The sequence below is a fragment of the Leptosomus discolor genome, chromosome 1 (assembly GCF_034619465.1).
Source record: "Leptosomus discolor isolate bLepDis1 chromosome 1, bLepDis1.hap2, whole genome shotgun sequence".
NCBI lineage: Eukaryota > Metazoa > Chordata > Aves > Leptosomiformes > Leptosomidae > Leptosomus > Leptosomus discolor.
Genome location: NC_141391.1, coordinates 165,399,129 through 165,424,574, shown reverse-complemented (window position 1 = coordinate 165,424,574; position 25,446 = coordinate 165,399,129). Strand labels below are relative to the sequence as shown.

Below are 25,446 nucleotides of genomic sequence, written 5' to 3'. Positions count from 1 at the left end.
TGGGGAGTATGGGGTTATTGGTAGATAGGTTGTAGAAGGCCCCATGCAGAGGTCTTGACATACCAAGTACCCACAGCCACGCATGTCCTGTAAAATAAAGCACTTTTGGAGTCTAAAGGTTTATTTGATTTTTAGACAAGAGAAGCCGAACTAAGGCCTCCAAGCTAGGAAGATTTCCAGGAATGAAAAAGAAAGACCCTTCCTCAAACTAACTACCAAAGTTCCCAACAGTATAAAAATCTCAGCTTTCTGAAGTGGTTTGGTGAAAGCGTCTGAAGCAAAAATCTATTGTGTATTTGCTCTATGCAAATTGTTTCATGGGTTTCTTTACCTTCAGGGGAATGGGTCAGGATGGGATGGGGGAAAAGGGTCACCACTGGATTCAGTCTCATTTGATTTTTCACATGAGAGAGCCCCATCACACGGAAAGAACTTCTCTACTTCAGGGTGTGCTGGTTTCTCCCCTGAATTTCCAGCAAGAAGATGAATGGCTTTGATGTTTATAAGAAAAATGGGGTTTTTTTATCCAGTTGTTTTGCTTCAACAGTTCCATTCAAAACCTCAAATAAAATCTTCTGGACATGCCACGAGTCCTGAGATGGATGTCAAAATGATCCAAAGAACAGGATTTGTTTTGGAGCTCAGACACAGGAACACAAGCCAGAGCCCTGATCTCTCCAGGCAATCACAGGATATAAACTGCTGCCCAAAAGCAAGCTCCGGAGAACTTCAGTAACATCCAGGAAAGCTCTGAGGTTAGGGAGACTAGCGCAGCCAAACAAGACATGAGGAGTCTGCTGGCACCGCTGATCGTGACTCTGGCCCTGGCAGCGCTCTGCTGTTGTGAGAAAGGTAAGGGGACGACTTCCTGGGAAGGCTCATGGGACCGCTGCTCAACCCTGCATCTTGCTGCCAGTCTCCCTTCGATCTGGGAGAGACGCACAGCTTTGGGGGAGGAGATGCAGCACCGGTCATTGCACAACCTCAGATCTCTGTCTGAGAGACAGAGTCATGGACGAGAGAGGGCTTGGGGACAGAGAGCCTCATCTCTTGCTGGGTCCCACCCCCCACCGCCCCCAGCTGCACCATCGAATTGCAGCAGAGAATTTGAACATTTGGATATGTTTAAGTATCAAACCAGTTTAGCATTTAGGTGAACTGGCAAAGGTATTCTGGCTTCTCAATTTTGAGTAAGAGGGTTGAGGTGCAAGCAGATTTGAGCCAACCCCAGTGGGTGCCTGCCCGCCCTGGAGTGGTGTAGGGTCACAGAGACAGGCTCCGAGTCAAGTCTGCACCTGCAGAGAGATGTGGGAAGTGGAGAACTTCTGGAGGAAAAAAAGCCTCCTACTGGTGTATAAAAAAAGGGAGTTGTCCCATTGAAATAAGAGCACATCACATTTGAAGGTGTCATCACTAGATGGTGACTTTGTGATGAAGACATAGTAATGTCGTTGAACCCTATAGATGAAGAGAGAGGGAAGGAGGGAAATATCAGAAAAACAAGTGTTTTCCCTTTACAGCAGGAAAAGAGAAGCTGAGCAGGAGAGAGTTCTGTCTTTTCCCATATTATCTCATTCAGAGTTAAATTTTGTTCAGTCCTTGGCATCAATATGTCATGATCCAATACTGGCAAATATATTTTGTTTAATCAGTGTTTTCCTTCTGTCAGTCTCTTTCACACTTTTTCACTCTTGAGTATATATCTGCCTTTTTTTTTTTTTAGTCATTATTATGTTCCAGAATGATTAATGGCCTTGTAGTAACTTCTAATTTATATTTTTTTAATCCAAGGAGTGTATACATTGGTTAAAAATAGAACTACAAACAACCCTTTTCATACAAAGTTTTTGTTTAAGCACAGTTGTTATTTTTTGGTCTCTGGAGTCCTCTTTCTGCCCATAAATACACTTATGCCAAATACCTAGTGACTTGGGTGGAATTGACACAGTTGCAAAAAAGTATGGTGAAATAGTGGAAGAAAAAATTTATGAAATAGGGCAGTGTGGGAAAGCCAAGATAGGAGACCTTCCATTTCTCTTTGAGAATGCTTTCCTTGGATGTTTGCAGGGATCATTAAAGATTAAGATTAGGATTTAACACAGAAATACAGTGTGTAAATTCCTCTTGGGAGGGCTGGTGAGCCAGGTACCTCAACCTTGAGGCAGAAAACTGTGAGGGCAGAGTTGTTCCTAATTTTTGGCCTGACTTACCAATGGCTTGTGATTTTTCCCCAGAGTTAAGGAAACCTCTGTTTCCAAAGATAGAGGAGATGCTTAGCTATCTTCAGGTTCTGTACAAATTTGGGATTTTGCTCAAATGGTACACTACCTCTAGCTATCTCTGCTCTTAGCAAGGGCGGGGAGAGAGAAGGAGCAAGGTCTTCCTCCAGCTTCCATAGTCCTTATATATTTATTGTGTCATTTAATCTGGCTCAGAGGAAGTTGAAATTAAACAAATTCAGGCATAATGGGTGAATTGTGTTGTGGTGGAGTAGTCTCTCTCTAAATGGTGGGTGTTAACAAAACCCTTTTTGGGAGGCACAGACCTCCTGGGAAAGTGGGGGGAGCTGGACCCAGCCAGCAGGCAGAGGGATTTCGTTACAAAGTGGAGCAGAGGAGGATGATTCACAAGCAAACTCCTTTCTGTCTGTCTGTCTTCCAGATCCCAAAGACCCCTCAGGATCTCCCAGTGCTGACAGTGAGTATAACATTATGACTGATGCTCAGCTCCATTCTCCTGCATCTGCCTCCTTTCTCCCCTTTGATAGGTTCAAGGGGTGAACAAGAACCATGCTGAGTCCCTCTAGCTGCTCCACTTTTGCTCCCTCAGCACTGCCATCCCTGAGGTGCAGGAGCACCTGCAGCAGAGGGGCTGCCTTTCACAGCCATGGGGTCAGGAGACCAGGAGGGAGGTCAGCCTCCCTGCACCAGCAGCCTCGATCATAGAATCAGAGAAACATTCAGGTTGGAAAAGACCTTTGAGACCATCCAGTCCAATCATCACTCCAGCTGCGCTAGTGCCATAGCTTACATCTCCACTACCCTTGAGCAGCACCCAGGCAAGACATGAGTCCTGCAGGTTGTTAGCAGCTGGATGTATCTACCCTCTGTGAAACAGGGTGATGTGGGTGGAGCAACATGGCCAGTCTCCCTGCTTCTCTGAGGTAGCCTCACAGACCTATCCAAAGTGACTGCTGCATCCCCAGACTGTTAAGAGAGCAGAACCTGCCCCAGGTCCTCCAGGTACTAGTATTTTGGATCTGCTGAGCAGTCAATCTGGTGTGCAGGATCACAGTGCAGAAAGGTTTGGTGCCACACGGCAACAGGCTGTGATATCCCTGCCAAATCCCACAATCTGGAGAGCCTGAAAACAAGCGCCTTCCTTGGCGGCTCCTGGGGGCTGTAGTCCCTCCTGTCAGGTCGCCTGGGACATGGGGATTTACACATCTTGGGATGTTCACAGCTTTTGCAGCAAGGTGATCCTGGCAGAAATCTGTATGGAAAATCCCTTTCATTCTCCCCTGTCTTCCTTTCTCACACCTTAAAGGATAACATTACTGCTGAGAAGCATGAAAGCTGGTATTTCTCCAGTGAGCCAATACAAACACAGATTGGAAAGAGAAAAAAAATGAAGAGTGTTCAGGGAAAAGCAGTGATTTCTGACAGCTCATTAACTGGCAGTTTCTGTAGTTGGTATTCTGATCCAGACTAAAACCTATCTTGCTCACCTGCCAAACAGAAACATGGTCAAACACCCCACGATGATGAGGGAAGGGCACAAACCCCACCATCTCCCCACAGGCAGAGATCTTAGAAACTTCTTTCCCCCAGTAACAGCAACAGTTAGCTAGTTTCCTTGCTGAGACGTGTATTGGTGTGCAGCTGCCTGTGTTGCTGGTGTGCCAGCATTTGTGCACACCTCTGCTCATATGGGTCCACCCATGGAGTGAGGCTGTGCTGCACTGAGCCCTGGCTGGGGTTGGGAAGCAAGGTGTCTCTACTTGCTGTTTGTGGGGTGCTCTGCAGCACCCTGGTGTTGGTGCAACTGCAAATCCAAGAGAGCAAATAAGCAACTGAGCTGACATGGTGTGTTAATGGAGACCAAGGGCCAATGCAGTCATGGTAGAAAGACCTCTCGTGTTCTCCAAGTCCTGAACACTAGGATCTTCACACCCTCTGGCTGAATTTCTTCTATTTTATACCCCTCACCTTTCGTGGAACTCTGCACATGTGAGCATTGGTATTTCCACATGCTGCCTGTTGCTTACGGCTTATTAGAGGCATCGTTAAGGCCTGGTGGCTGGTACGCCACACCATTTTTGAGTCTGTCAAAACACAGAAAGGAAGACAAGATCGTGAAGTTAAGCTCAACTTCAGAAAGGATGCCAGTCCGTTCATTTTCTTCATATTAATATTTTATGCTTTCTGCATATTTGCCATGGATTCAGTTCATGTTGTGTGATAACAGAATGGAGTTTATGACAGAAAAGGCCCTTGCTCCATGTAGATGTGCAGGTTGGAGTGAGGAGGGAGCCCAGCTGTGGGGCTTTGTGTGTACAGTGGAGTGGGGAGAGATGAATGGGCAATTAGGATGGTTTGTGGCAGTCATCTGCTTGTGAAGACAGCAGACTGTCCATTTTCAGAGGTTTGACTGTTCTCTGTTTTTCACAGACCATGGCTGTGCATCTCTAACCCACTGTGTCCTCTCTTGGTAGGCATCATGATTAAAAAAGAAGTTGCTGATGCCTTTGTGAAGAGGCAGAAGAGATCCAGCCTGTATGAAAGGTAACAACTCACAAATCAGGCTGAGAGCTGGACCTATTATGAAGAGGGGGTGGGAAGGCAACAGGACATGACAAGGCATTAATTCATTGTACACCTATGTTAGTGCCTTCACGTGTTGAAGCAAAAAGGCTGTAGAAGATACTTATTTATGGACAAATGGTTCTTTCCCATAAATATCCTTTTGACAGCTCATAGATGGACTCTGATATTCCTCCCCGGGAGGAAGACAGTACTAGCTGTCTGGACTATCCATGGAGACACCAGGATGCAAGTTAGAAGCTGCTCTAACCTGCAGGGTCATCAGAGCCAGTTTCCACATAATGAGGGTCACAGAGCCTTGGTCATTACCTCTGTCTCCCTGTAAAGGAAGCACAGCTCTGTTGCAAGGATGAGGCTAGATCAAAATGGCTGTTCTTTCTGAAGCTGTAGATCCTACATCTGTTTGTGTAGAAATCCTAGGCACAAAGATTTGGAGAAGTCCTAGCTATAAACATCTGGAGAAATTTGAGGTCATCCAAGAATATTCTTCACATATTTCCTGGAAGAAGTTGTTACGCCGCTGTCTCATGTAGGCCTGTGCAAAAAGAATTTTTATTCAATCCGTCTTTGGACTGGAAGGATAATATTGTTTTTTAGATAATAGAAGATTGGGAGGCCATGTCTCTGGAGGAGAGGATCAGAGTATTGTAACAGAGGAACTGGCTGATGTTGAAACCTGCAGTGATTAAAAACAAGATGAAATTCAGTAGTAGCAACAGTATTGACTGTACTGACTACCCCCTTACAGGTGGGATATTGTAAAAGTAGCTTCTGCTATAAGCATTAATCGGGAAGGATTGAAGTAGACAGATAGCTCAGGGCATTATTTGATCATGAGGCAAGGTTAGTCTGGAAATATGGATGCAATGAATGATTTCAAGGGTGCTGCAGGGTACACCCAACACAGAAATAAAGTAACAATTGATGAGATACTGGTGCAACGTCTCCTATAGCATCATGTACAGTCAAAGAAAGATTAACCAGACCTGGAACAGGAGTAGAGAAGGGCATCCAGAGTGTATAGCTGAGACTAAAAGATTTGGGCTTGCTTAGCCCCCCAAAAAAAAAGCTGAGTGGGGATAGTGTTGCTGTCAACAAGAGAAGTGAAGAAGATTAGAGGAAACTTCTTAAGCTAAAGGAAAATAGTGGCTAGTGGGAAAGTGAGCAGAAACTGGGAGCAAATAAAGGTAAGCAGGTGACAAATAAATAAATAAACATCAACAACAAAAGATTCCTGGGTAGTTGGGGAATGAGGTTGGGAACAAAAAAACCCAACACTAACTGCTTCTGTGGTCTCTTTTGATGATAAAACCTCAAAAGCAATTGCTTTAAGCTGGGTTCGGTTCCAACTTTTCTGTGTTAATCAAGTAGTCTATCCCTATGTAAGTAGAAGTTTAACTTACCATGAGGAGTTCCCTGTTGGGGCACCCTGAGGAATCACTCTTCTCCTGTTAGTGTTACAGGTGTGGAACCTCTCCAACTGTGTTAATTGAATCTGCAGAATGGCATGTCTCTCTTTGTCTGCTCCAGGTATGTTGAGTATTACAAAAGTCCAATGGAGCAGATGCATGAGCGTTGTGAAAACTACCCACCCTGTGACTATCTCTCTGACCAGATAGGATTTTCCATGGCCTACAACCGTTTCTTTGGGAGATACTAAGGATGGGATGGTCACATCGTTCATTTTGCTTGAGACCACTCTGAACTCCCCAGGAGAAAGAAGGTTGTGGGCAGGAATGAGTGAAGAAAAACATCTAGACTGGGGCCTTCTTTCATTGTCTTCCTAGCCAGCTGGAACACCGGGGTAATAATTATCCCACTTGTTGAGCTTGCGTTATCTTTCTTCCTTTCATCAAAAATGTTTCTCTCCAGTCATCTTTTGTGGTATTTTGAGCTTCACCAGAAACGATTGAGAAGACTGTGTCTTACCTCCTTCCGTTTGAATCCCCACGACACAGTGGCTGAAAAAACTATGATTCCTCTCAAGAAAATCAATGTATGCCTTAGAAACATAACAAGACCTTTTGTCCTCTTCTACAAAATGCGGGAAGATTGTAGAAGGAGAATGACACAACGCGTGTAAATGTGATGCATCTGATCCCGGGATGCTCATTGGGAAGAAGGCAGAATGGCTGCCTCCTGGTACAATAACTGGGAAAATTCAGTATTTTCAGGTAGTGTGATCACCCTATATATGTGCCAGTGTAGGATCATTTTGTAAAGATAGAAGTGTGGAAATACTATTACACAGCCAGAAATCAGACTCTGGTACACTCTTCTGATTATTCTGTCACAAAATTTGCCTGTATGGCAACAACAGATAAATCCCAAAAGGTGTGTTTAAGTAGTCCGTTTAGATGAGCCCTTCCGTTTGTATGCTGCATTCAGTGACTGTAAAATGTAACTTGGAAATTTCTTGGTTTTGTTACAAGTGGTTTCTGGTGAAACTGAATATACCTAAGCAGAACAAAAAATAATCTGTGCCTCTTTTGATGCTTTAGCATTTATGCGTGAAAGCAAAAGTGTCTGAACACCTCCAAAAAATCAAAGAAAGAAAAAAAGCAATAAACTTTATGAAATAAAGAAAACCCAAATCCGTTCAAGGGCAGATTGAAGTTGGGTCAACATTTGATTTATTCAAGGCAACTTGTATCTCTCTCACACATATATATATATAAAAAAAGTGTGTGTATTCATATACATATCCTCTTCAGTCTGCACTACTTCATGGCGTCCTCTGGTATGAATATTATACCTTAGCAACTTTCAGCACAGCCTCCCTTGATATGCTCTGTCAGCTTTCTTTCCCTGAGAGGTAGGTGGCAGATCCCATCTCCAAGGACAGGGACTGCTGACCCTCAGGAGGCTGAGAAAGACCAATCCTCTCCTCTCTGGTTGCGTGTAAGCTGGTACAGCCACCCCCAGCTGCTGACTGCAATAAATACTGCTTATGCAAAGCAGATCGGTGTGCTGCTTCTCTCTGTTCCTCTGTACAACTGTTATCTGTGGTTAGGGATGCCTAGAAGATAAAGCCTGCTTCTATGAACCCTGAAGAGCAGGATTTAGGTGTGTGAAGCATCCTTTTCCCCTCCTGTGCCCCAGTGTGAATCAGAAGTGATTACACTGAAATTCAGGTCACGATCCCAGTACACTGTGACGGTATGTCACAGGAAGAGAAGGGCCAGTGCTTTTCCAGATTCACCATTTACCGAGTTCAGCATTTCTCTGAAAGACCTTGCCCTGAAGTAAGGACAAGGGATAAGTCCACAGAAGATGGCTGCCAGTGGGAGTGTGAGCATCTGTTGTTTGGCAAGGTGCTGTGACTTGCACCAGCTATGCTGACTTTGGCCAAGGAGAAGATGGTTAATAAGTACCTTTGCTTGTCTTGGTCAAACATCTGGGACTGGTTCCCCTATTGGCATAAACTGATGGGGCTTCACTGCTCACAGCAAAACTCTCCCCTGAACACCATTTAGTAAAAATGAACCAAGTGCTCACTAAAAGCAGTGAAAATTTTTTTCTGGGAAAAATACTGGAGAGATTAGTGAAATCTTCTGCACTAACAAGTTAGGGGTTTTGTTGCACAGTTTTGTTTGCACAAAAAGAAAAACCTTCCTGTCTGTATTTGTATCTTTCTGTTTGTGGTATATTTTCCTCTGTCTTTCAGTAAATATTTTTTTCAGGTGAGTTGCACACGAAGGCCTCGATCATGTCATCTGCTTTGTGTCACCAGATCTCTATATGGGCTGAAGTCAGCATGACCTTTGGGGATGTGAGTTTACAAAGCACTCTACAAATTTACTGCTGGAATGGAGGACTGCGTTTTTGCCTGATAATGCAGACTTGAGTAACACTACAAATCCTCTGCTGCCATCTTAAGGCCATTGTATTTATTGTATTTAATAATAACTACCTTGCTTCTGAAGTATTTGAAATGCAAATCCAGTGGGCTTTCCTCCTCATTCACTTCATACTACAACATACACTAAGAGGCCAGAAAGGAAAAATAGGGACATAATGTGCAACTGGATTATATGCAGCTGAACTGACATTTTAGTGGATCTGTTTATCCTGATTGTAAAGTTCCCACTGGAGCCTGTCACAGTTTAGCTCCTTTTTATCTCTGCATGAACAGGAGAGCAAATGCCTCTGAATAAATCCGCAAGAGCTTCTGTGGGTTCACTTTTAGCGGTCAAAGAACTGCTTTCTGAAATACAACCACAGATGATAGAGCAATTCCAAGAAGGAGAAGTAGGTACATTTATCACTTTGCATCATCCTTCATATCATCTCATATCACCAGTGGCTGCAGATATTGTCAGCAGCATCAGCTGGTGCAGTGTTATAGATCACTTTGAACGCAACCCAATATGTGACCTTCATGTCATCTCTCACCCTATCTCAGCAATATTTGGCAAATGCTCTCTGTCTACAGAATCCAAGCAGCTGTACAGACATCTCTTTTCTCAGGGAATCATACCACGACTACAAGTGGCCCCCTCACCCAGCCTATCACTAGCTGGCAATGGAAAACGGCCTTCACTTCTCTGTAGAGAGAATGAGGCTCTGACACCTCCTCTTGGCTCTTTTTTTTCCATGTAGAAGAGTTGCCAGATGCCATGGGGCTTCACAGGTGAGTAACTCACTGCCTTTTATTGGGAAGGTTGACTAGAAAACAGGTACTAGAGGGGGGTTAGTGTCAGTATAGAATCTGTATTTACACACTCATTCTGAGTGTACCCAATGTAAACAGTTCAACAAGGTGCCACTCTGCAGTCGTGTAAGAGTAAGATTGGCAACACATCACTAGAAAGTAGGGGGAGCTGAAGAGAGGGACAGTTATGTTATCTCTGCTTCCAGATGGGATCCCAACCTACCCTGCATTTCTGTGTTGGCTTTATCAGAGCTCTGCACTTCCTCAAAAGGACTTTTTAAGCTCTTGACCAAGGAGCGCTCTCCACCTTATCCTGACACGTTGCTCCTCAGGAGACAACTGCTTTAGGCTTCTCTAAGCCAGAGTTTTCTTCCTTTTTGCAAGAACAAGAGCACCAGGTACCTTGGAATTAAGAGAACTAGCAAGGTGAAGGACACCTATACCAGCTGAAGTTGGTACAACCAGACCCTTCCTTATGGATTGTGGGCACACTTCTACCAGTAAATTGTCTGTTTGGATTGATTAATGACTTCTGAATTGCTGTAAGAATCTGTTGAATGATCTCTGGTTGAAGAATTGTCACAAAAACCTGAGTGCAAATTACAAACTGCAGAATTTTCCAGTTCAAGAAAAAGGGGACAGAAACAGATGTAAATGACCTCTACTTCAGCAGAATGTTCTTTACAGTGTCTTGGACGGACTCTAGGACGCCATTGCTGCTGGCCAGCCTTCTGTTGCTGATCTCGCAAATGCCGGTTATAGGGGTAAACATTGTTCTTTATTTGAAATAGTGAAATTGTGTATTCCACTGAAGTAATTTTTTTTCTTTTCTTTTCCTTTTTTTTTTTTTTTTCATGTTCTTTAAGGAACTTTGGGTTCAGTTTTAACTCTTCTGCTTTCAGTTGCTCTGCTTCATTTCTTACTAGTCCTAATTCCTTTTAACTACTTGGTTGGAAATTTTTTCTCGTTTAGAGCCAGATCATTTCCCAGGGTGTATTTGTGACTAGATCTCATGGAATTGTTCCTCGGCTCTGGTAAAATCAATGTGTTGTTGGATGGGACAGTAACAATATCGCTCTATTTCTTGTGACTGCCTTTTAGCTTTCCCTCAAAGCAAGTACAGTTTCATGGAGAAAGAAATTGAATCCCTATATAGTTTATGGGCCACTATAACCTACCTGCTGTGTTTCCTCTGCCAATAATGACAAAGAGGCAAGAAGAGGGTAGGGAAAAACGTGGCTTGCATCCATAGACGTACACAAAGGGTTCACACTTCTGATGCGAATCTTCATTTGCTTTTACGTTGCAGGCTGAGACCCGCCTCACAATGGATATGGCTCTGCATTCCTTTGATGACCAGTATCTGGGGTGCAGAGAGCAGATGGTGGAAGAACTGGAGCGAGGAGACTATTTCCAAAAGGAAATAGCTGCTAACAAGGACTATTTGAGTCTCTGGAAGAAGGCTCAGGAGGCTTTGTTAAAGAGCCCTGTAGGTCTCCTGAGGGAGATGCATGAAAGCCATGCCATAGTCCTCATGGCTTACACCATGAACTCTTCCCTGCACTCGCAGCTGAACTGGGCCACATCCACAGCAGGAAGCTCTCCAGAGCACTACAGACACAACTTCAGTTTCAAGTATTTTCACTTTTACCTGACGACTGCTATCCAGATAATGAAGCAACGGCAGAGCAGCAAGGATAGCATGGGGAAACATAAGTGCTACCGGGTGCACAGGGGTGTAAAAGACTTATATATCGAGGCTACGGTTGGCAGCAGGGTGCGATTTGGCCGTTTCACCTCCACCTCCCGCCTCTGGAATGAAGCCCAGAAGTTTGGAAACGAAACTTTATTCACAGTGACAACTTGCCTGGGAGCAGCTGTACAAGGCTTTTCTTACTACACATCTGAGAAGGAAGTCCTCATCCCCCCTTATGAGATATTCCTTGTCAAAAGCTTCTTTCAGACACAGCATGGTAATAGGCTGCATCTGCATTCTGCGGGAAACTACAGCAAGTACCACTGCCAGCTTGTGGAAGGTATTGTATATAGCCTTTCATGCAGATGGGGTGCAGGTCAGTCCGATCTCAAGTACCCCAAGCAGCCCTCACCAGCTACACCTACATGAGGCCATATTCAAGGCCAAATCTGTAGCTTGCCAGATATGTTCACCTATGAGAGCCACGTGACCCAGTTTTTGCCTGTTTGTTGTGAAACCTGGGACCACCTCACAGCTCACTAAAAGTGAATCCACCTGACACACAGCAGGTCTCAGTGCTCTTTACAGCCTCCATTTACCCCATCTGCTATTGCAAGGATGTCATAGGACACAGGCATTTGAGTTCCCAGCATTCCTATTGCAGGTGCAGTTGAGATTTGCAAGCTGCTTGAATTCAGATATTTATTCTGGTGGCTTGCAAGGCTGCTACACTTCAGGCCTCAGGACTATGCTGGGCTTTGAGCCACTACTACTCTGGCAAGCTCAGGTAAGTGTAGACAAAACTACTCTTGCTTTACGGGTGTTTGTGCTCCTGTTACAGAAGGGAAGAGAGGCATCCTTTGGCAAAGCACATACTGTGAGCCTCCTGGCTATAGAGATAACTGTGCTGGAAGATCTCACTGGGCCAGTTCCATATCCCTATCCTTCTGTGAGTCCACCACCAATACAGGACTATTGGTTTTGTCTCTTTGGACAATAGTGTATCAATGTAACTTTTGAACACACAACTAGTGATTCAGGAATGAGAGTTTGTGCCTGGACCTAAGCCAAAATAGTAGGTAGTCTTGAGAAAAAGGCTATTCTGGGCAAAGGCTGTGTTAGCAAGTGGAGGAAGCTTTAGGCAGCCAAAAGAGGTCTAAATGACATCTCTCTTGACTTTCTTTCAGCTTCAAGAAGCAAGAACAGCGGTTCCACTGCCCTCACCTCTTCCATTCTTCCTAACATAGTTGGGGTTTTCATGTGCTTGGCCCACAATGCCTGATTCTCTGGCTGCATCCAGACATATACGCTTGAATTGCAGGCAAGAAGAATTCACAGGAAATCAGTCTCTGGAGTTCCTGTTGTTACAGAAGTTTCAACCCTCCCTTTGCTTTTTGCTGCAGCTCTTCAGCTGAGACTGGAACATTCAGACTGGTTCATCAAAACAGACATTCCCTGGACCCCTTCAGGTAGGAAGGCAGTTATGTATAGCCTTTCTGCAGAGTAGGTCAGTGATACCCTTTACTGTAGGTGGACTTTGGACTCTTTACAGATCTCAATACCTTTATTCTTAGTGGACTCTGTCTGTGGGATGCAAAAGACAGCATGGTGGTGAAGTCAAGTGGGTAACTGTGCAGCCTTGCATATGTCCTTTGAGTGCAGGGTCCCAGGGGACAGCAAAGTCTACAGCTGCTGCATAGTGGTCTTTACCCTCTGCATGACCTCCTGCACCAAAGCCATAGCTCTCATCTTGACTGTCTGCATTTCACACATCAGGGACAGAAGCATAAAGCTGCCTTGAAACATGAACTTAGCAGCAGAGGATCATGAGAGTTGTCAGGCTTGTCTTCAGCTTTCATGTTCAACTTCAGCACTTCTTCTGAAAAACTCAGGCAGATGTTGTGTTCATAACAGTCCTCTAGTGACTGATGAATACATGCTGGTCATTTCATGCTGAAATGAAGGACAGCTTGTGGACCCCATTGCTGTCTTCATGGGTGTTGGATCACAGAATCACAGAATCATAGAATGTTAGGAGTTGGAAGGGACCTCGAAAGATCATCTAGTCCAACCCCCCATTGGATATGACTGAAATTTATTTACCTGCCTTTCTACTTCACTGGACTGCAATGTCTAATGCTGGAGGTTGAATTGCAATCACAAATTGGAACCGGAACATTTGATTTAGCTACAGATTCTTCTCACTTTTATGTGTTCATTTAGCACTTCTGCAGCCATAGACACGCAAGCCAGAAGCTACAAGTGTGGAAATTATAAGATAATAATTATGGAAATTGTAAGAAACATTTTCTGTCTGCAGTTCCCCTTTCCAACGTGCCTTGCTTGCTGCTTCCCCCCGGTCCCTCACCCCTCAGTGATGCAAGCCCCATTGGGCTGAGGCTATGGTCAGAGAGGTTATCTCACTGGTCCAAGCAGACTAGTCATGGCGATTTAACTTTGCAGTGGAGTCTTCAAATAATCGAACTGAAACTCTCTGACACATTTCACAAATGACCCAAGCTTTCAGTCACTGCTGATCTTGGCAGGAAGCTGGAATTCTGTTTTCACTACCCACTGTCTGAAAGAGTAAGCAACAAGTTAGCTATCCAAAAGAGATCTATCTGAATGTAAGAGGACCGCACAAGTTGCCCATCAGCTAGATAGTCACAAGTAAGGACAGCCAAAGCACCTGTGTGAACTGCTTGGCTCTTGAAGCAGCTCCATATAAGCTTGGTGCTGCCATTCCCTTGGAAATCCTGTGGCAAGGAATGCAGAACTTAGGCATATGAGAAATATTAGCATTAGAAATGTAGGCGCTTAAAGAATTTGCATGTCTTCAGATTTTAGCAGATTAAATGAAGGAATTTAAGGCACAGCATCTTGTGTATCAGATTTAGGTGTCTGTAATGCAGAGGCCATCATCTAATCATTTAAATCCTAGTAACATGTTCTGTGAAACTGAACTACTGCCCCTGAAATCCTGACACATGCTTGCCCAGGCAGCTAAAACAGACTTAATACAGAACTATTTTACTATGAGTTTGTTTTCAATCTTTATTTCTTTCTTGCTGCTCCTGGTTTACCAGTGATTTCAAATAGTAAGTTGTCAGAACTTGGTTTTGACCCCTAAATGCTGAAGATACTAAGCCCAGATTTCAATGCAGAACGAAAAGATTAGAAGCAGCTGCTGTAGATACCTCTTGTATGTGTGTTCAAGCATACTTAAACTTTTTCCTATGTGAGAATCACAGGAATCAAGATGGGTTTCTGACACATCAGCACATTTATGTCTCTTTCTGCTTGTCTGTTATCGCTAGGATGCAGGCTTCAACCATTTTAACAAAAGTTTGGAATCCTTCACAAGGTGGCTTCAGCACCCTGAAAGCCTCCTCTAAGTAGTCAGCTGCTGTTTTCAGGCTTTTCTTTGTGGATCTGTGTCCTTGAAGGGCAGGCTGCAGGAAAACAAGAAATGAAGAGGAGGAGGGTGGAGAGTCCAGCCTGAGCTGTTGTGACATTCCACTCAAGGAGGAGTTGCCTTCTGTGGTACTTGGTCTCTCATTTTGCTGCAGCACCTTCACAATATCAGCATAGTCCATGAGAAGTTCTGATACTTGGAGGGATAAGGCAGGTGAACTCAATAGCTGATGAATAGCAGACTCCACTTTGTCAGGGAAGTTGTTGTGTTTCAACATCACCGCAACGAGTACATCCATGATGCTTTCTACGACGCCCTTGTAATTCTCATGAAGTTCCTTTACTGCAGTGATCGTGTCCTGCAGGGAGGTGACGGGACCAGCAATCTTAGCACATAAACTGTGGCTGATGATTTCCTGTACATCTTTGTCTTTTGTTTCCATGGTGGCTTGCATCTCCTTCAAAGCGCTGACCAGGAGCTGCAGATTCTCTTTAATGCTGAGGTTTTCTTTTACTGGGATGATGGGGAAGTTGGTGCCAAGATGTGTATTAAGGAGTCGGTATATTTTGTTGATTGAAGAGACGTAGATGTACACTAAGTCATGTAGATTCTGGCAGGTCCTGACCAGCCTTTCTTTATCACTCTTAAAACCAAGACAGGCTAACATTTCTGAAGTGGGAGTCTGACTCTGAAAAGCAAACAGAGGAAACCCAGAAGACACAGGGGAATAAAACTGGATATGTTTTCAGCTAGAACGTTACACTTCTGAAACCGATATTACAAATTATCAACCCACCTGACCCGCCCTCCCCTGAAATATTACAGCTAGAAGAAAACACAGAAAAAGCTCTTTGTCAGACTTCGCAGTAGTCTTACCAAGCAGGCCAGCAAAATATGGTGAAACAGCTGCAAGAATTGTTACTGTTATCTGATCTTCAGAGTGCAGTCTGAAAAGCAACAGAAGTGCTGTAAGTGAATTATTCTTGCCTTTTGGTGTTTATTGGTAAATTTATGGAAGTCCTAGCACACAAACTACTTTACATTATCCTTAGAACTATAATCCTTCCGTTTGTATATATTGGTGGGTCTACACAGAATTAAACTCATATTCTGGGGAGGGGGGGATAGACACAGCAAAGTCACCCGCATCAGACATCTATATTCAAAAGGCAAAGCAACTGAGAGCTGAGTAATGCAATGTTTTGTCAGGCTACAATTTCCCATGAAGTGACCCATATCTGTCAGTTCATACAGCAGCTAGATGTTGCAAGCATCCCTTGACAGGTGGAAGCATAAAACATTCTCCTTGCTTAGGCTCCTCTCTTGCTACTGTTGTGACTACTGAGGAAGTTATGCCCTTCTGCTTGCACCTAAGAGTTCTCCCAAGGCCAACTGCAGGTACAGTCCTGGGACAGCACATGCTCCTGATGTTGCCTTTGCTTGTACCAGAGTCCCGGAAAGCCAGACTGGTTGCTGAGGACATGTTTCATCAGCCATTGCTGTGGTTAAATGTGCAGTTAAATGTGTCCAAACAGTTGCAACCTCCCATCCCACTTCATGCTTTTTAAGACTTTTCTCTCAGCACTCAGCTCAACCCTCTGGCTTTTCCTCCTTTCCCTTCCCATGGCAGAAGTGGTCTGAAATTGTGTGAAATGGCTAAATTGATTTTAGCCAATACTGCTGTTCAGCCAGAGCCACACCCTTCTTCCACTCTCATAGCATTCAAAGAAGAGGACCTGGCAAATTGCAGCAAAGAAGGGTGACAGGAACTCCAGATAAAGTCCTTCCCTCAAACTTTATATGTCTGAAACAACAGCTGTTAACCTTCCCTAAAGACCCAGAGTAAAGCAGCAACAAAACTGCTTGCTTATTGTTTAAATTATTTTCTGTCATGTCCAGAATGATAGAGATTCTAGAAGAGAAGAATTTGCATCCATTGCAAATCTTGAAGACCTGAAACCTGTTTCCAGCCTATAGAATGCGACATAGAGGCAGTTGCCAGCCTGATCAATTCAATTCAGTCCAATATTGGAAGAAGCATTTCTGGAGTCACAACTAATTGATGGTTGCAGAAATGTAATAGTTAAATCATTTGTGTTCACTCAGCTCATCTCCTCATGCCTACAGCTCTGAAAACAAGGAGAGTTTGGTACTCTAGCTCTGGGCTGAATAAAATAGCTCAGCTTTCAGGGGAAAACAAGCTGCAATTGCTGAGCACTCATTTTATGCTTGATCTTTTACTGTCATCTGAGAACTAAACCATTCTCTACTGGGGAGGCAGCATTCATGACCAGAGCCCACTGGGCAGCAGGTCCATCTTTCTGAGGATCAGAGCATGAAAGATGTCTAGCTTGGATGAAGGCAGAAGTACAAGCTTGTCTTGGTGGGACAGACAAAGCCTGTTTTCACTGTCTGTGGTATCTATTTTTCTATCCATGTGGGACTATTGAACTTCCATAATTAACAGGTGTAGAAACCAGTCATGGCAACAATTCATTATTTTAAGGAATAACTGCAAGCATTAGTGTTTATTGTTTATACTTACAAACAATTTAAATTTATAAATCCCAGCAAAAAAAACCTAATCCTCTATCTGTATGAATAAAAAGTGCTGTCCTACATGTTTTATGTTCTGAGAACAGCAAGTAATACCATCCACTTTCAGTCATGGCTGTAGGTACCTGTGATAGTACCTTTGTCGTAGGTATAGGGATTCATGCTGTACCTATTCCCTCTAGGAACAGAGGATCTAACAATTGGGAACTAGCATTAAATAAACTGAAATCTGTTAAAATTGGAAGGAAGGGGATAGAAGGAAGAAAATTAGATCAATCTGGGTAAACATCACACAATAGAATTAACAACAAGCAGGCAGGCAACAGGACCCAGCTGAAGTCCTGCCTCTGGATCCCTAACTCATCACATGCTGATGGAAACCACCAGAGGAACACAGGGCAAAGAGGATGAAGTCACTGTCCCATACACATTTCAGCTGATTGCAGGAGCACTCTGACAAAATCAGGTAGGCAGTCTAAATCTTTAATTAGGAAAACTTCTGGAGTAGAACTCCCTGGAGCTGGAGAAAGAGTCAGAAATATGGAAATATATGTAGCTCACCTAATTCTAGAAAGCAAATGTGAAAGCTAGCAGAAGTGTTGATTTGAAGAGTAAAAGGTAATTTTAGCATTGAGGCATAAAATCTAGAGCAGTTATAGGAAGCTGAAATAATCATGCACAAAGAATAGATGCTAAAAGTCTCCCCCACACCTGTCTAGTATCTAAAACATTTGTTGAAGTGCTATTCCTCTTAGAACATTATGTCTTCTCAGCTTCTACAAATAAGGAAAAACAAATGACCTTTCAACAAAACATCACTGGAGCGGAAAGGATCTAATATCACACTGAGTCAGAGAGCAAGCCAGCAACATCTCTGAGACAGGACTGATATGAAATCATACCTTGCATTGACATGGCTTTACATTTCCTGAAAATCACAAATCTTTACTCTATATGTACTTTGCTCCCTTCAGCTTGAAGAAAAAGATGCATTAAAGACTTTATTCTCTTGACAGAGCTACAAGGTAAGTGGCTGAAAGAAATGTACAATACTGTGCAAAATATTGTGGAAAAAATTCCGTTGAGACTGGTTTGTATTTTAACACTGAGACTAAAAGTCAGCTAGGGGACTGTTGAAATCATTCTGCTTTTCTACAGTGATCTTCTGGGGGAGGGTGGGTTTATTAAAATACAGCTGGGTCAATGATGATTTGCAGTTAGCAGATAATGCGAGAACTACAAAGTACTAAAATGACATAAAGGTATGTTTTTAAGAAGAAAAATCTAGCTAGTCCCCTACACATAAGTATTTATAGCTATAACTGTGATATGTAGACATCAACAGCAAGAAGAGGTTTATCTTGAAAAAATGCAAAGCACTGTATAAAAGAGGCCCAGATTTGCAATAAATGGGCTAAGAATGCAAAAGTACCAACAAAGAAGTCATAAGTCATCCTACTCACGCACAGGTTGCCCCCATTGCAAAGTAAGACGTATGCATTTAAGTCAAGATCATGCTAAAGCATTTTTACTTTGCAGCTGGAGGTGGGTTAAAGGGAAGTGGCACAGAACTGATTACAGAAGCTTAGCGATCATCACTGGTAACTCAGTCACTTTGGACTCTGTATATTGACTGCAGGTAGTGAAGAAAAATGTATTAAATATGCCCTTTTGCTGGCAAATCAGTGACAGTGTTCAGAGAAGAATGGTGACCAGAAGGATCAGACGCAAGTGTTTGGTGGGGAGGAATCAAAGAAGTTAGATTTTGTGCTCTGGTCTGTACAGTCATAAGGGAGGGCCAGGTTCTGCTCAGTCATGTCCTAGAAGCTTGGTGAGCACCTGCTGATGTTAGCTCTACACAGGACACCCTGGGAGGGAGTGTGGCTGTGCAAGCGGGGCTCTACCTGCAAGCTGCTCTAAGGCAGTCTGCCATCACAGACACCCTGCTGGAGTAGGTGCACCTCATGGTGCTTACACGGCATGCTGAACGTCATGGGGCTGTCTGCAGCTGTCTGATGTTCACGAAGGAAAAAACAATGGGGAATCACAGCATTAGGGAGGTGAATAAACAATGAGGGTACAGGGGCTAAATATCAGGGAAGGAAACACAAGGGGAGAGATGTGTAAGGTTATACAGGTTAAGATGGGTTTATTACAGATAGTTTTACTATTCTCTATGAATTCCCAAGTGTGAGTTTATTACTATAAGCACAGAGTGCTTTTATAGTAACATTTTATCAAGAATATGAGGTGAAATAAGCTACACTGGCTTAAAACACCCTTATGGTGATACAGCCTGTGCCCACTCCACTAGTCATCATAGTTGTTTAAAAATCAGATGCCACTAACTGAAAAAAAAACAGGATGATACAAAAGTGTGTCTAGAACAGGCCTTTCATTTCCACAGCTTATTTTAGATTTTGCTGATTAGATGAGATTGTTCCATTTTTTAGTGAACTAATTCAGCTTCTATTATCTTCAGTTTCCAAGGTGAAGAAAGGCTCATGTTCATTTTACCAATCTGTTAATTACATATTTCTTACATATTTCTGTTGCTCTGAGAATATTCAATGTCTTATAAGGTCCTTTTTCCAATAATTTGGCTAAAAAACCAAAACAAGTATTAATATTTCTACATTTACAAGCTATGCCTGGGGATTTGGCTTGCTGAGTATAACAAGAACCAGTGAGGCAGAGACAAAGGACATTTTACTGCTCTTTAAGGGCTAGGGTTATGGGCATTGAACAGAGCAAGAGATTTCTTTTCTCTCTTGAAGTAGCCTATTTCTGAAGAATGGCGCTGAGTGACCTGCTTTACCCAGATAACCCCAAGAGAAGGCAAGAATTGATCCAGCTACACCAGGAATTGCTCAACTGCATGGCCACAAATTTCCATGCCACAAATGAGCTGGCTGGAGTGCTGAATGAACACTTGGGCTGTACCATTACCCACATTCAGATGAGAGAGAGCAGCACTGTCAAGGAAAACTGTGACATTATCATTCAAGCGATGAGTGAGATTCAGCATCAGGTACAGAAGATTGATAGTGACATGAAGGAAAAGCTAGAGCCTGTGCTGTACCAGAAGCTATATGACATCAAAGAGCCTGAGTTGGAGAAAATTGCAATAGCCCATAAAATTTTTTCCATCATTCTTGGCGAAGCTACTTCAACAGCTGAGATGGTAGCTATCAAACTTCTTGGCTCCAATTTTATAACTCTCACTGTAGGCAAGCTCATCAGTCTCCTTGCACAGATTGGGGCATCTGTTCTCGGGGGAATCAGCATCACCATTCTTGGGCTCGGCATTGAAATGATCCTCCATGCCATCCTGGGAGCTGTGGAGAGGAATCAGCTTCTGACAGCTGTGAAAAGCTATGAGAAGCACCTGGCTGAGTTTAAAGCAGCCTCAGAAAAGTACCAGCATGCTATACGTGAAGTGACTTCTTTGGTGCGACAGCAGGTTCAGTGAATGAAGCTGGAGTTCTCTCTCCTGCTGTGACAGAAACTGCAGCAGCTACGCCTGCAGAAATCTTTTTGATTCATTATGGTAAATGAACTACCAATGGCTTTTTTTCTTACTAGTGGCAGCAGAACAAGAGACGTGACAGATCAGGGAATTGGCACCAAAATATATTAATAGGGAACTGGCTTATAGGTGCTTCTGGGATGCAACGCTTCAAATACTTCGCATCTTTTCTTCAGCTATTTTCTGGAACGCATTGTAGGTAACCTTGAACTGTAATTTGTACTAGTGACAATAATATCCACTGCTGGAGCAGTAGTGGTGAGAAGGTGTGTTTTTTCTCTTACTGTGTTTCTATATCAAAGATGACAACATGATGGGAGAAAACAATTTCAACAAGTCAGTCCATGTCGTCATCTGGAGGGCTCATTGGGACAGCTGTGGTTGGTAAACTCTTAGAGTGGATTAGTGATAAATCTGATAGGCTGAATTCCGTTTTCATTGAACTGCTTACAAGGACTAGCCGAAGCACATTTAACTGCTATTTCCTGTCCCATCCCTGCCTAACGAGCCAGACAGAGATTTTCTTTAAATAAACTCTAATCCCACTAGATTAGCAGGTAAGGGAAGCACGGGCCTACAGGCACACACACACAACCTTGCCCCACAACTGAGAGAAACCAGCTGCAGCGTTCCAGGCATGCCTGGCTGTGAATAACCTCTTATGCTCAGTAATGGCCCACTCCTGCCAATCCACAGGTAAATATTTCTGTGCACAATTGCTGCTTGTTGATTGAAATGGGATTATACACACGTACAAGTGTCTGTAGGATTACAGCCCTATTAATCTACTAAATTTGTTTGCAAGTGCTTTACCCTGTCCCGTCAATGCGGGACTGCCAAGAGTTTGCTCGGATTCTGCATTTCACAATATACTACCAAATGTCCTTATTTTTCAGGTTTTAAAAACAAAGCTGGAAGCAAGAACATGATTTGCAGTCTCTTGCTCTGATTTGCTGTGGTTCGCTTTTTTTGTTTTGATCTTTGAAAAAAAAGAAATAATATAAGAATTAATAAAAACGTACCTAATATTGTAAGGCCTCTCTTTCCTGTACTTTGTTTTTTTTTTCCTGTCTGAAAAAAAAAATCTTAAACCAAATAATGAAAAAAGATTAAAATCTTCATTATAGGTGCAATTTATAAATTCATTTATTATATCCATGATAGACTAATCTAGTAGGATTGTGTACAGGTTCCTTTTTCAGTACGAGCTTCCCCCATACTAAATGCATATCCAAATTCATACATGTTTGTTAATATTCAATATCAGCAACATTCGATTATTATATTAATAACTAAATCGTGCCTTTGACAGTGAAGAGATGGACGAGATTACAACAGGGAAACTCTACATTGGCTTCACCACGCTTCCAGACTGAGTTTTGGGTTTTGTTGTGTTTTGTTTCCCTCACTGTTCCACTTTAATCATGTTTTCTGGCTCCTCTTTGCCTCTGTATTCAAAAGCCACTAGATGGCAATGCAGCCTCTGACTCTCAAGCAGCTCTGCCAGCCGTCAGAAAGCCCAGTGTTCGGGAGCAGGGCGGGGTGCCAGGGACCGACAAGCTGGGACCAGGCCAAGTTGTAGACTGGGCGATGTAGGTCAAGAAAAGCAATTCAGAGGAGGCAAGAAGCACTGCCTTGCTTCACACGAGGTATTGTGGTGGGTGACATGGCGACCTCTGGCATCATTTCTCCAAGATGAGACATCTCCTGTCTCCTGACACAAGTGGCACTCAGTTTGGAGGTACTTGTTTAGAGGCAAAAGGGTGTCAGTCAGCAGAACAGCAATATTTGAATGTCACAGAGGCAAGTGTTCTTGCCTCCTGCTAACTTTTCTCTGTGCAAATTCTAATATAGGAAGAAAAACCTCCAGCTTGGTATGTATCTTTGTGAGATAGCCAATCACTACTATACAAGAATAGCAGGGTCAAATAAAACCAAATCTATTGTACTTTTCAGGCAGTTTGTCCACATTTTCTTGAAAGCAAATTCTAAGCAGTGTCAGAGGAAGTGGGATATGCCATGAGGAACATAAACAGTTTTTATTTACCTCTTGATAGATCCTTGTTCCTGGTGGGCTTAAAGGAAAGCTGGCTTGCCTGCAGCAGCAGGTGTGGCAGGTGGCTTCATGCCCATGAGATGTTGGAAGCTGCTGAGGCTGTTGGAGGCTGGTGGGTGGCAGTCTGGCCCTCTGCTTATGAGGCAGGAGGCTGTGAGGTCACAGAGGCGGGGCCATCAGCCCCAGCCAGCTAGGAGAGCCACCCATGACCTTGTGGAGGGGTATGGCAACATCCAGCCATAACAAGGTGGTATTGAGGTAAAAAATCTGCCAATCAGCTTGGGACCTTCCCAAACTCTTTGCCGCAACTCTAGCAATAAGGAAATTAATGGGCTTTACTTGCATTACCGACAGTTATATACTTGAACTGAGTGCAGCATGCATCTAACCAGCTAGATGCAAGGGAGAGCACCCAGTGGAGCAGAAACAGCTTAGCTCTGTCTCTGCTTGATAACTGAAACTCTGTCCCACGAAATAAGAAATAATTCCTGCTTTCTCTAGCGCCCTGACCAGTTTTGCACTTGGTCCTCCAAAGATGTCATCAGTAGTCTGGGGTTAACCAGTCTGCTGATGCTTCTCCTCTAGACTAGATGGAGCTGCCTCTTGGTGTGAGAGAAGTACCAAGTGAAAAATATAAGAGGACTGTTGTCCTTTGAGTTAGCAGACACTGCTGGGAGAAAGCGGTTAGAGCTGTGGCAGTACCACTGTCCCCACTGAGCCCAGTATTGTCATGACAGAAGACCCCAAGCCCCGTGAAGGACGGACAATCTTCAAAGCCTCAGCTGCCCCCCTCTCCAGTGACACGGTACATGACAGGGATGTGCATGGCCACAGCGTTCCCATCGCACCCCCTCAAGCATTCTCCCTCTGCTCAGTCTGTTGTTCTGGACAAAGGATTAAGAATTAAAACTGTGTAATATGCATGTTTCAAATAAGAACATCCCTAAAGAAGAAGAGAAACTGTAAACCAGCCAAAACCAGCCAAAGCTGCTTTCAAACCTGTGTCGAAACACTGGATGGTTGCAATCAAAATCTGCCCTGTGGCAAATTCTTTCTGACAACAGGAACAATATAAAAGAACAGGCCAAAGAGGCACAAGGTGGGGATGACTCTGCTGTGTACCTGGTGAGCAAGACTCCCTAGGCACTGAGAACTCCTGAAGCCCCAGCTCTGAGGATGCTCCTGGGCTGGCCATTTGCTAACTTGGATTGTGTGCAGTTTGCAACTAATGTTGGTGTTAATGCCATGTGCAGCTTATAGTCTTGCTTTTACCCACCCTGCAGTGCTCCTTCATAAAGTTCCATGTTTGCCAAATAAGTCTCTATTATTTGAAAAACTGTAACAACTTTGTGTTGCGTGTTACCCAGAGCAGGGGGCCTACAAATCCTGCTCAGAGATCAGACCACCTCTGCTCCCAGGTGCATCTGTGCATAGAAAAATGTCCTTCCTACACCTCCCCCCAGCAAATTAATTCTTTAAGCCTGCACCCATACTTTGTTCTTGCCTCCTCCTTATTCACAGTGGTGCAACTGGTATCCAAGGAGATGTTTCATGTACCTTCATTCTGGTTCTTCATGTGTCTGGGGACTTCTGCCAGGAGAGGCACTTTGGGCAACGAGGCAGAACAATTCCTACCAAGTGTTTACCAGCCTCTACAAAACTGATCAGCATTTTACCACAGTGGGGGCTCAAGGGAAAGACAAGTAACAAAGTAGTTTCTGTGGTCCCTGCTGGGACCAAACTAGCTCTCCTGTTCACTTTGCACGGCCTGAGGTGTCTGACGAACGCCATCCAGTCACTTTTCTCCAGTAGTTCCCTGAAAGAGCAGCTGGCACATGAGCCGAACAGAGGGGTGTCGGCCCTGCTCACAGGGGAGCAGGGCTGCCTTCAGGCCAAACTCAACAAGACACATGCAACATCTGAGACTACATGGAACTCCTGCTCCCTCAGCACTTGGCTGTTACTCCCCACAAACAGAGGCTTCTCACATCCCTCAGCTCTACCTTGTTTCAGGTCAGGGCAGCATTTTATCAGCTCGCCCCAGGAGAGCGTGGGGGAAAGGCAGCTGCAGGGGCCACGCTCACAGGGCTTCTCTTCTGTCCCAGCATAATTCCAGTGAAATAGTTAATATCTCCATCTTCTCCCAAGAATGAAGAGGTATTGTCTGTGTTTATTTAGTATAAATGTAAACTCTTTTGTTCAGGCATCATGTGACAGAATTATGGTTAATATTTGACATAAGCCCAGGACAAGGCATCTTGGCCATCAACCTTATCCATTTAATCAAGGACAAAAGGTCTTTTTTGATGACTTAAAAGAAGATTTGGCAGGAGAAAATGGTCTAAAGTTGTCCTTAGATGACTTGTGACTATATATGGATAAGAGGAGTAAGGGTACTCCCTTAGTAAAGACCACCAGAGGACCCTGAAAAGAGGAAGACAAGGTCCAAGAAGGGGAATCTGGCACAATGACATAATCTACGTAGATGAGAATGAATATATGTATTCAATTTGTTGATGGAGGGTCGCAATCATGACAAACTTATCTACACAGTTGCAGATAAGCAGGCACTTCTTTAGTGCAGCACTGGGAAGCGTGGGGGATAGCTCCACCTGACGTGCTTCAAAGTTGCTTTAAAAATTCAACATTTTTATATACTTTTTCTGCAAAGTCATGCTCTTTAATGTATTTTAACGTAAGCATGCACGTTATACCCA

At 43.7% G+C, this 25,446-nt stretch overlaps 3 protein-coding genes across 7 annotated transcripts; all 3 read left to right on the top strand.

Annotated features, from left to right (window-relative positions):
- The first annotated feature begins 785 nt into the window (after window positions 1-785).
- Window positions 786-6,483, top strand: LOC104341444 (osteocalcin-2). The gene is made up of 4 exons (XM_009947216.1): window positions 786-852; window positions 2,662-2,697; window positions 4,715-4,784; window positions 6,354-6,483. The coding sequence occupies exons 1-4, from the start codon at window positions 786-788 to the stop codon at window positions 6,481-6,483; spliced, it is 303 nt and encodes a 100-aa protein (XP_009945518.1).
- Window positions 6,484-9,772: 3,289 nt separating this feature from the next.
- On the top strand, window positions 9,773-18,152 carry ART4 (ADP-ribosyltransferase 4 (inactive) (Dombrock blood group)). 5 transcript variants are annotated; one of them, XR_015184061.1, is made up of 4 exons: window positions 9,773-10,241; window positions 10,787-11,513; window positions 12,577-13,469; window positions 18,119-18,150. XR_015184061.1 is itself a non-coding variant. In XM_086480060.1 (4 exons), exons 1-4 carry the CDS (start codon window positions 10,152-10,154, stop codon window positions 18,121-18,123), a joined length of 888 nt encoding a protein of 295 aa, XP_086336186.1. In that variant the 5' UTR covers window positions 9,773-10,151; the 3' UTR covers window positions 18,124-18,152. The 5 variants fall into 5 exon arrangements, 4 of the variants coding, with proteins under 4 accessions (XP_086336186.1, XP_086336167.1, XP_086336179.1 ...); XM_086480060.1 differs by having other exon boundaries at window positions 12,577-12,642; window positions 18,119-18,152; XM_086480041.1 differs by lacking the exon at window positions 18,119-18,150 and having other exon boundaries at window positions 12,577-14,212.
- Window positions 18,136-21,711, top strand: SMCO3 (single-pass membrane protein with coiled-coil domains 3). The gene is made up of 2 exons (XM_086480071.1): window positions 18,136-18,169; window positions 19,922-21,711. The coding sequence occupies exon 2, from the start codon at window positions 19,939-19,941 to the stop codon at window positions 20,614-20,616; it is 678 nt and encodes a 225-aa protein (XP_086336197.1). The 5' UTR covers window positions 18,136-18,169; window positions 19,922-19,938; the 3' UTR covers window positions 20,617-21,711.
- Window positions 21,712-25,446: the final 3,735 nt, after the last annotated feature.

Excerpts from the sequence above, each read along its gene's own strand:
- LOC104341444 (XM_009947216.1), top strand. The coding sequence starts at position 786 with ATGAGGAGTCTGCTGGCACCGCTGATCGTGACTCTGGCCCTGGCAGCG. Across the intron at positions 853-2,661 it reads GCTCTGCTGTTGTGAGAAAG|ATCCCAAAGACCCCTCAGGA; the intron begins GTAAGGGGACGA and ends TCTGTCTTCCAG. Across the intron at positions 2,698-4,714 it reads AGGATCTCCCAGTGCTGACA|GCATCATGATTAAAAAAGAA; the intron begins GTGAGTATAACA and ends CTCTCTTGGTAG.
- ART4 (XM_086480041.1), top strand. The coding sequence starts at position 10,152 with ATGTTCTTTACAGTGTCTTGGACGGACTCTAGGACGCCATTGCTGCTG. Across the intron at positions 10,242-10,786 it reads CGCAAATGCCGGTTATAGGG|GCTGAGACCCGCCTCACAAT; the intron begins GTAAACATTGTT and ends TTTACGTTGCAG. Across the intron at positions 11,514-12,576 it reads CCACTGCCAGCTTGTGGAAG|CTCTTCAGCTGAGACTGGAA; the intron begins GTATTGTATATA and ends TTTTTGCTGCAG.
- SMCO3 (XM_086480071.1), top strand. The coding sequence starts at position 19,939 with ATGGCGCTGAGTGACCTGCTTTACCCAGATAACCCCAAGAGAAGGCAA.